At 43.2% G+C, this 10,047-nt stretch overlaps 1 protein-coding gene across 2 annotated transcripts; it reads right to left on the reverse strand.

Moving 5' to 3' along the window:
• Positions 1-926: 926 nt before the first annotated feature.
• Positions 927-9,643, reverse strand: LOC136528422 (uncharacterized). 2 transcript variants are annotated; one of them, XM_066521378.1, is made up of 10 exons: positions 9,001-9,643; positions 3,668-3,848; positions 3,321-3,454; positions 2,789-2,901; positions 2,308-2,431; positions 2,007-2,171; positions 1,751-1,903; positions 1,552-1,631; positions 1,389-1,438; positions 927-1,298 (listed from the first exon to the last, which is right to left on the reverse strand). In XM_066521378.1, exons 1-10 carry the CDS (start codon positions 9,460-9,462, stop codon positions 1,165-1,167), a joined length of 1,596 nt encoding a protein of 531 aa, XP_066377475.1. In that variant the 5' UTR covers positions 9,463-9,643; the 3' UTR covers positions 927-1,164. The 2 variants fall into 2 exon arrangements, with proteins under 2 accessions (XP_066377475.1, XP_066377474.1); XM_066521377.1 differs by having other exon boundaries at positions 3,321-3,481.
• Between the last annotated feature and the right edge of the window lie 404 nt (positions 9,644-10,047).

The raw sequence follows: 10,047 nt of genomic DNA on the forward strand, positions 1-10,047 counted from the left end.
AGGCCATTGGATTTGGTCGCCTGGTGGTTACGATTGTTGCTTGGCAGTTGACTTGTATTATTAAACCAAATACGCCTTAGCGTCCTTTCTTTTCTTTCCTTGTTCAAACTAGTGACTAAAATATCTCTGCAATCGAAATTCCAATTGGTGAGTTTGAGTACTTAAATGGGCTGCATTTGACGAGTTTTACGCATCCATAGCCTCCGATCATTCAACTGATAAAGATTTATTTCTTATACATTCGTGGAAAAACAATTTTAATAGCGGAAAATCACCTAGCCCTCTTATAGGTCCCTTTTAAATAGTTGGGATCCCAACAAAGAAAGTTATGTTAGGCAAAGGCAGTTTTTGTGTATGTGTGATGGATAGTGGTAACTATTTGAAATGTTCTTCTCAGTCTGTTTCATTTTTGGCTTCATTTTTATAGTGCACCTTGGAGTTTTCACCTCCTCTTCACATCCGAATTTTGGACCCCTGCAGGATCCATATCCAATATCTCCTAGCCTATCCAGCAACCAAATTTGTGAGCATGCGTGAAATAAAGAATCAGTTTTTTAATACGTTTAACACCCAAATTGAAGTGTTGCAAAAATTAGGGTATTTTAGTGGAGTCAACTCATAAACTTTTAGTTACATCATCTCTACTAAGAAATTACTCTAAAAGAATCAATACAACTATAGTGTACATAACTTAACTATAAAAACAGTATGAATTAACTATAACAAAGGTGTGAAATGAATTTGGGTGCTCAAGGCTTTAGAAACACCTGACTTTTGTTTCCCATTTTTTTGTATATGCTACATATATACTCAGGAAGAAGAAAGAAAAACAAAATATTTTGGGGGCTAGGAAGAAAAAAAGTTACCGAGCATCTTATAGCAATTATGTTATTTTTCAATATCGCAATCAGAAGAAATACTGGTCAGTTTCAGAAACAGAAACTAAGCATTAAGCAACCTTTCATTCATGATTTGTCCAAGAGTGTTTAAGTTTTATAGTTTCTGTTGATAAGTGAAATAACTGAAGTGGCTTTTCGCCTTTTGTCATCTTACTTGCTACTGTCCCTGTGATCGTCCTGTGCGTTATAAGGAAATTTTCCTTTTTATTTCTTTCAAAGACTAGATGTTAACTTGTCTTGACTGTAACACAGCCATATAGCACCATTAGGATACTTGCGCCATGTCTTGATGATACTGATCTATCCATCCCTGTATGATCTCAACTTCTTGTCTCCTTTGTTCTATAACCCAGTCTGGATCATCCTTGGTTGCAGATCTGAGGTCCAAATGATGAGCCCCTGGCCATCGTGAAAAGCAACTGCACATAAGTGAACAGCGAAAAATGCCACTATGATCTTACATTTTCTTCCAGAAGTTACCATGCTCACCTTTCTCTGTGACAAGGGCAACGATGCTGGATGAGATGTTCTTGAGCACCCTGATTGCAATAGAATAGTGAAACATTGCGGTGTACTCCAGCACATATGTTATCTGACAGACTGAAACCATGCTGATGAATAATCAGATAATGAGACGGACAGATGGACCTACCCGCCTCGACTCCATGGGTCTCGCATTCCGTTGGAGAAGATGATGTTGCTCCCAAACCTCTTCAGCACCTTATCGATTTGCTGCAGGAACGAAGTTGTGCAACGCAGCACCAGATGAACAATTTAAATATATATACCAGCAATACCTTCCACCGAGGGCTTATATATGTGTACACTGAAACTCTGAAAACGACGCTTACATATCCACCATATTCAGTGGTGATCCAATGCGGCCTGGGCCGAACCCCAGAGAACTGGAAACAGGTATTGGACCTTTCCTCGTAACTGAAGGTGGATGGTGGGAACATGCTCTCGTTTGAGTCCGACATCGGCATGATCATCTCTGTGCAAGCCTACATACACATACACAGGAGTATGTCACAATCTCTGGTTCTCAGTGTTGTCACTAACATTCTACAGTACTAGTTATCTTTCAGTTTTATATATTGCATGTACCTGCCACCCCCAGCCACTGAGACCAAGAGAACTGGAGCTGTCGTCGTCATCCTCTATCTGGTTGCAACTCTGGTCTCCTGTGAAGTTATAATACAAGCTCGCCGCTGCAAACACCTTTTCCAGGATGTCCGCATTTGCGGGGAACCCATCGATGATCTTGCACATCTGGATAGGTTTTCGTGAGAAATAACATGTTCAGTACAACAGAAGTGCAGTTTTTGTTCATGCAGATGGAGGGTTCAGTTTGGCAAATTGGTTGAAACGAGAGAAGTGTTGGCGGAGCATGGGTAAAATGGAGAACCTCCTTGACGGGGTAGGCAGGCAAATTCATCAGGAAATTGGCCGGTGTTGGGTAGTCCACCATGGCAGTGTAGATGAACGCTGTCTGTAGCCAGCCTGCAATTGAATCAGCGTACTTCACGGTCCTAAAATTGAGTGGAAAAACAATGTCATATAGTATAGCAGGCTGAAAGATACACGGGCCCATCAACCCGTGGTTCCATACGGGCTAGTAACTACACTGTCAACAGGCACGAATTGGATGTAGGATTAAATATAAAGTTGGTTTTCATTTATCCCAATTTACCACTAAGGTTTCACTATGAATTTAATGTATTTAGATTATTTGCTGCTAATTATATGATTTGACTAGTACTGATTCCCTTTTGCTTTCACAGAATGTTATGATCTTTCTAACTATTCTTTGACCCCCCCCCCCCCCCCCCCCCCCCCCCCCTCCCCCCAGATTAATCATGACTATTTTGAGTTTGAGATGAACTTACTTGCAGGCTCTGAACAGTTTACTGAGCTCCAGGAGCCCTCTGTCATTGGATCCCCTCTCATCAAGCACATCCCAGGTTGCCTTGATCACACTGAAGCAGTTCAAGCTCTCAGACTGCAAAATTAATTGGAAATCACAATCAGTTGTCAGTTCATGCTCTCAGACAGCAAAATTAATTCTGAGGCCAAAATCAGTTGATATCTATAGAAGATGGCATTATTTAGCTTGAGACGAAGACTAACCTTACCATTATCAATCAGACAAAGATGAGCCATTTGGTTTTATTTTTTACATTATTCACGAATGAAATGCCAGATATGACAGGATATCATTCTTATAGAACCCAAAAAGGAAAAAAAACACTGTTTTGTACCACATTAGATTTGTCTAGAGTATAGTAATGATGTTATCATATATCAATCATTAGTACTCCATTCTAAAACGAAAGTTGCTTTGGTTTTATCCTAATATTAATATCAACGGCACCAAATCAATGCCCGATGAAGACATACATTTTGAAACAAAAACAGTACCTTGTAGTCTTGTGAGACGGCATCACTGAAGCTGCTCCATGGTGTTATGTAGTCGAACTGCAGGATTGGTGCAGAGGATGCCAGGGCCCCAATTGCGACGTGGGGATACTTGAGCCTGAACCAAGAAGCCAGCACTGCAAACAAGCATTGGATCAGCCGATCTGGCGCAACATAGAAAAATGGGTGAGTTTAATTAGCTCACAATATGGACATACTTAGTTCACTGCACGGCCATCCACATATAACTAAACTAATGGATCATTGATCTTTTCAGAATAAGTTGGTAGGCTCATTCATCATGTGCATGCCTGGTAATTATAAGAGGTAGATGTTTAGGAATGACTTACTGCCTCCATAGGAGCCGCCGAAGACGACTACGGGTGCGGTCTCAGCTGAGAGGTTCCGCTTAAGACTGGTGATGAGGATGTCGAAGTCGGCGAGCGCCTGCGTTGACGTCAAGTAACCCTCTGTCTTCGCTGAGTTGTAGGAGTCATCCCCAAACGGCAATGACTCCCCGTAGTACCGATGCTGATCATGGAGAAATGTTCGTCAAGCTTGATTATTTTCTTGGGTTAAAAATACTTGGGCAATCTTCAATGTACGTCTTTATCATTTGGTTCCTTTATTCCTTAAATCTACATGTTTATGAGGTTTTACAAGTATTTTCAAATACAAATATACACATATTACTTGTGTGTTTTCTAATTCCATAATTAAAAGTTAGTGTTCGTAATTTTAAGATTTAACCAAATCTTGTCCTAAACAATGTGTTTTTCATTACCAAATGGAGTAGCATTATATAGTACCCTTCACTACTACAGATAGCTTTTCTAGAGGTTGTACATGGATTATAATGATGCGTCTCTTTATATCAACGATTTCTAGAGACCTGTTTTTTCACGCAAAATATGTACGTGTGCGGCCGTGTCACGCCCCGTTGCCGCCAGCCAGGCCGTCGACGTGAGGAGATCGAGAGGGATCGCGAGATGGTAGAACGGCAGAGGAATCTCCCCTGAGCCGAGTTCTATTATCAGATAAGCAATCGTTCTCCAAACCGAATACAACTCACGCTTAATACCCAGTCTTGGCCAGTGGCCCACACTTCATACAAACACGTTTACATAATAATAGAAATAGGCCTTCTCCAGTGCAACACGCCTTCCTCCAACGCATGGCTCTTCTTCAAGTGGTTGGCGCACCAGGTGTTACATCCCCCCCACCCCCCCCCCCCTTTCTGCTTGACCCCAAGCAGGTGCCTGAGGTTACCTCTGACGGAGCACATTGTAGTCCTCCCAGGTTGCCGACGTCACCGGTAGTCCTGTCCACTGAATAAGGACCTGTGGAATAGCAGAGTTACCTCTTTTCACTAGACGACGTTGGATGATTTTGTCAGGCATGGCAGCTGCCGCTTCGATGTCCGTGGTGACTGGGAGCTCAGAAAAGACTGGAGTATAGTCTGGCACAAATGGTTTCAGTTGTGAAACATGAAAGACGTTGTGAATGTTACTGTCATCAGGCAGATTCAGGCGATAAGCCACCTTGCCAATTCGCTCTAGCACTGTATATGGTCCGAAAACATTGAAGGCAAGCTTTGGGTAGGGTCGGTTGGCCACAGGACTCTGAGTATAGGGCTGCAACTTCAGTAACACTTGATCGCCCACTTGAAATTCAGTATCTGACCGATGTCTGTCAGCCATGAGCTTCATGCGATTCTGAGCATTGGCCAGATGTTCTTTCAGAGACTGTAAATGCAATTCTCGGTTCTCCACGAGTTTAGCTATGGTGGGTGGAGTAGTAGGTTGTAACACTGGTGCAGCACCCACTTTGGGTTCATAGCCATATAAAACTTTGAAGGGGGAACAGCCGATGGATGTGTGAAATGTGGAGTTGTACCATAGTTCTGCTAGGGAGATCCATGAGGACCATGTCTTTGGTAAATCTTGGACTGCAAAGCGTAGAAACATCTCCAAGCATTGGTTTACTCGTTCGGTCTGTCCATCGGTTTGAGGATGGTAAGCAGTGCTTAGCTTCATATTCACTCTGTATAGCTTGAAGAGCTCCTTCCAGAACTGACTGACAAATATTGTATCTCTGTCAGTGACAATAGAATTTGGCAGTCCATGTAACTTGACCACATTGTTCATGAAAAGATGAGCTATAGATGAAGCTGTGTAGGGATGTTTGACTGCCACAAAATGTGCAAATTTAGTGAGCCGATCAACAACCACCATGATGACAGTATACCCCTGGGACTTAGGTAATCCCTCGATGAAGTCCATGGACAGGTCCATCCAAACACCTTCTGGAATAGGCAGAGGCTGTAAAAGACCAGCTGGGGCTTGGTTGAGGTGTTTGGCTTGCTGAAAAGTAGCACACTGCTTAATGAAATCTTCAACAGCTTGCTTCATGCCTTTCCAGTAGAAATGATTTTTAAGCCTTTGATAAGTTGCTTTAGTGCCTGAGTGACCTCCAATGGCACTGGAATGGAATGCTGCAATGAGCTTGGTCTGTAAAGCTGAATTCTGCCCAATCCACAACTGGTTTTTGTATCTGATCAGACCATCATGCAAGCTATACCCTGAAGCATTAGGACTGGTAATAGCCAATTGTTGCAACAACTGCTGAGCTCTTGGATCAGTCACATAGGAATGAAGGACTTCCTGTAGCCAATCAGGTTTGACCATGGAAACTGCTTGTAAGCTGTTGAGATGGCTGAGTCTTGAAAGAGCATCAGCTGCCACATTCTCTTTCCCTTTCTTGTAAACAATTTTGGGAACGGCCTGGCTGACCGAGTGGTCAGTGCAGGCTCAGTACGTCCCCCTTGGGGTGGTCAGAGTTCAAGTCCTAAGGGACTCACCCTTTATTCGTGGCTTCGGCTACAGTGACCAAGGGGGAAAAAACTCCCTCGTCTGCCCACATCCAAAGCATAGGTCTATGGCCAGCTCATCTCATGGAGCTGCGGTGCCGTTGTGTATGGGTGGGGCAGGGGTTCAGGGGTTTTCTCGATCTGCGTGAGAAGATCTTCTTCTTAAGCCGAAATACCCAGAGGCTGTCTAGCCACCGCGGATCGAGTTTTTTGTAAACAATTTTGAACTGGAGGCCCATCAGTCTAGTCATGGCCTTCCTTTGCATGTTAGAGTGGAGGTTCTGTTAGAATTATAAATTCTTGTCTCTTTAAGTAATGTTTCCACCTTTCTACAGCCATGATGAGAGCCAAGAACTCTTTTTCATAGATGGAAAGGTGCTGGTGTTTGTCCCCCAAGGCTTTACTCAAATAGACCACAGGCTGACCCTTCTACATTAGCACAGCACCTATACCATGTGCGCAAGCATCTGTTTCCACTGTAAATTGCTCTTGGAAATTTGGAAGAGCCAACACTGGTGTTTGAGTCATGGCCAGCTTAAGTGCATCAAAAGCTTCCTAGGCTTGGGGATTCCATTGGAATTGCTTATGCCTCAACAGGTTTGTGAGAGGTTTTGCAATGGTTGACAAACTTGCTATAATAACCTGTCAAGCCTAAAAAGGCTCTCAGCTCTGTAGCTGTTATAGGTCTTGGCCAGTGTACCATTGCTGCTGTTTTCTCAGGATCAGTGGCTACTCCCTCTAAAGATATGATATGGCCAAGGTATTCCAACTGGTGCTGAGCAAAAGAGCATAGCTTCAAGTATAGCTGATTTTCTAGCAGTGTCTGTAGCACTAACTCTAGATGTCTCTGATGTTCCTCCAGAGTCGTGCTATAGATAAGAATATCATCCAGGAAGACTAGAACAAATTTTCTAAGGAATTTTTGCAGAACTTGATTCATGATGCACTGGAATGTGGCTAAAGCATTTGTGAGGCCAAAAGGCATTACTTTGAATTGGTAATGGCCATGGTGAGTTTTGAATGTTGTCTTGTATTCATCATCTGGCAGCATCCTCACTTGATGGTACCCTGACCTCATATCCAACTTGGTGACATACTTTGCTCCTGACCCCGTTCGGCTTACCTTAAAAGCCGGCTTGTCCAGCTTCTTTTTTCAGGCGGGACAGTGTTTTTCTCTCACAATAATTTAGCTTTGACTTGTTTTTTCAAGTGATTTCATTCAATTTCTGTAGTCAACACCCCATTGTAGGAAAGGGAGTCTCTAATACCACTTGTCACGTCCCGTTGCCGCCGGCCAGGCCGTCGACATGAGGAGATCGAGAGGGATTGCGAGATGGTAGAATGGCAGAGGAATCTCCCCTGAGCCGAGTTCTATTATCAGATAAGCAATCGTTCTCCAAACCGGATACAACTCATGCTTAATACCCAGTCTTGGCCAGTGGCCCACACGTCATACAAACACGTTTACATAATAATAGAAATAGGCCTTCTCCAGTGTAACACGCCTTCCTCTAACGCATGGCTCGTCTTTAAGTGGTTGGCGCACCAGGTGTGACAGGCCGCAAAAGATCCAACTCATGATCTTAGACCTCGCACGTTGCCTCTTAACACTTTGCCTCAAAGTTTTTTTTTACCAACTAACTAATACATTATTCACTTTAGTAAATATTATAATGCATATTTGAGACCATAGATGAAATCAAATTAAAAAAAATACTTTAAACTAGAAAAATGAAGATGTCTCTTAGTACTACAACTTTGATTTAGGTAGTTTCTCCGTCTATAGTCATTTGAAAAATTCAAAAAAAATATGAATACCAAAATCATTAATCTAAAATAGAATTTTTGGGTATTAAATGACTTCAAATGAAAAGTCGTCAAGTACAAAGTTTCATATCTTTGAGTACTACAACTTTAGTTTAGGTTATTTCTCATCTGAGGTACTTCAAAAAATTAAAACTAATTTTCAAAGTCTTAAAATTAAAGAGAATTTTCTAACACTAACGATTTTAAATGAAAAAGTAGTCAACTACAAAGTTGCTAATCCCTTTGAGTACTATAACTTTAGCTTAGATAGTTTCTCCATCTGAAGGCATTTGAAAAAAAAAATTAAAATTTGGCCTTAAATAATCTCAAATGGAAAAACTCATTAACTGCAAATTTGTAGATCCCTTCGAGTACTAGAACTTTTATATAAAATCTGACTTCATTCGACTTGATTCAGAAAAATTATATATTTTACTATGATTCACCTATTTTTAAAGGTAGACCAAATTATCAACTGTCTCTAAAAATCTCTTTCTAGATACGGCAAAGATTCTCAGCCACATATAGAAATTCCCCTATTTCTAGAGATGGCTAGAAAGTCTAGCCGCCTTTAAAAAATAGAGAGCATTTCCAGAGACTGTTGGGATTCGGCTCACCTTTAGAAAATTCTCCATCACTAGAAAAGCAAGCTAGCGCACGGTTCAGACGAGCTGAGAAACTAGTGCTTGGGTGATGCTGGATTAGTGTGGTTTTTCTGTGACTTTTTTCCCCTTCTTCCAGCTCCTTGTATTTGACAAAGCAATGTTAACGTCAGCAAAAGAATATGTCAGGTCAGTGTTACCGACAGCGAAAATTTTGTCTTGGCTAGATGTGGAGCCGAAGATTTTTTACTGTGTCATAGTATCTTGTTATCAGCATTCAAACACTGGACCGGCAATTCAAAAGGCTTAAGAAAAAAATGTTCATGCTAGCTAATTCATCTAAGATTACGACACTAGTAGTGGTTGCTAAGTAAGCAACCATGGTTACAACAAGCTGGTACGGTACCTCGATGAAGACGAGGAGGGCGCCGAACTTGGGCGCGATGTCGAACATAAAGCCGGTGTTGGTGGCGAACCACTCGATGTCTCCCTCGTTGCCGGTGTACACGAACAGCGGCCCGGCGCCGCTGCCGCCGCTGGGCCTCCGCCAGAAGGTGTCGTTGACGAGGTACTTCTGACGGAAGACCATCGACGCGTTAGGCGTGAAGGTGAAGTGGTCCAGCTCCTGTGGAAAGTAGTGTGTCGTGAACGGCTGCGCCGTGCTGTTGGTGCCATCGTCGGCGGCGGCCATGGTGACGAGCTTGGCGTCCGAGCTGCTCGCTCGCCGCTGCTGCTGCCGAAGAGGCTGCAGATGCAGGGGAACGATTGGCGCGAAAGGATTGGGGCTGCGGTGCGCTGAGGTTGATGCTGGTGAGAAGGCTGCGCGGAGCAGAAGTGGCAAAAATATGAGCACAGCAGGTGCCACCATTGTTGCCTCTCTCTCTCTCCCGCTCTCTTTGGCACCACTCTTTAATAACAACCAAGGCGCACGAAGAATAAGGAGGCTGCGACGAGGCTGCCGTGCGCTTTGGTAATTTCTGCCGATTCGCCTTGTTGGGGTTGTGTGTCTGGCTTTGGCCTGGTGACACGAGCAAAGTTCTGAAATTGCATTGGTCAGCGTCTTTGCCCATGGTCTTGCCCGAATTGGCCAGAATGTTTGTTAGCCGCCGGTTTGGACAGAGCCAAGTTCTTGATTGCGACGCATAGCTTGAAGCGGGCTCATCCATATGGATATCATCTAAGCCCTGCTTCAGTAAACGTATACGAATAATAGCGCAGAGCAGCGGCGGATTTAAGATAAAAGCTCAGGGGGGCTTGAATACAAACTCTGCCAAAAACATAAAGCTACGGTCTAGGAAAACAAAGGCTTAGACCATCTATACAGTTTTCGGTAGAAACGTTCGTAACACCCTGCGTTCAAAAACTGCTTATATAACCCAGCATGCGCGTAGCACCTCTATTACGCTTTCGTCATCGCTTCGTGTAAAAGGGTTAACCTGGAGGTGCTACGTTT

Source organism: Miscanthus floridulus, chromosome 19, assembly GCF_019320115.1.
Source record: "Miscanthus floridulus cultivar M001 chromosome 19, ASM1932011v1, whole genome shotgun sequence".
Lineage (NCBI taxonomy): Eukaryota > Viridiplantae > Streptophyta > Magnoliopsida > Poales > Poaceae > Miscanthus > Miscanthus floridulus.

What these genes read in the sequence shown, in the direction of transcription:
- LOC136528422 (XM_066521377.1), bottom strand. Translation starts at nt 9,462, where the DNA reads ATGGTGGCACCTGCTGTGCTCATATTTTTGCCACTTCTGCTCCGCGCA. An exon ending in CTGCCTACCCCGTCAAGGAG is followed by an intron (nt 2,172 to 2,307) that starts GTTCTCCATTTT and finishes AAACCTATCCAG; the next exon opens with ATGTGCAAGATCATCGATGG. An exon ending in TCAGTGGCTGGGGGTGGCAG is followed by an intron (nt 1,904 to 2,006) that starts GTACATGCAATA and finishes ATGTGTATGTAG; the next exon opens with GCTTGCACAGAGATGATCAT.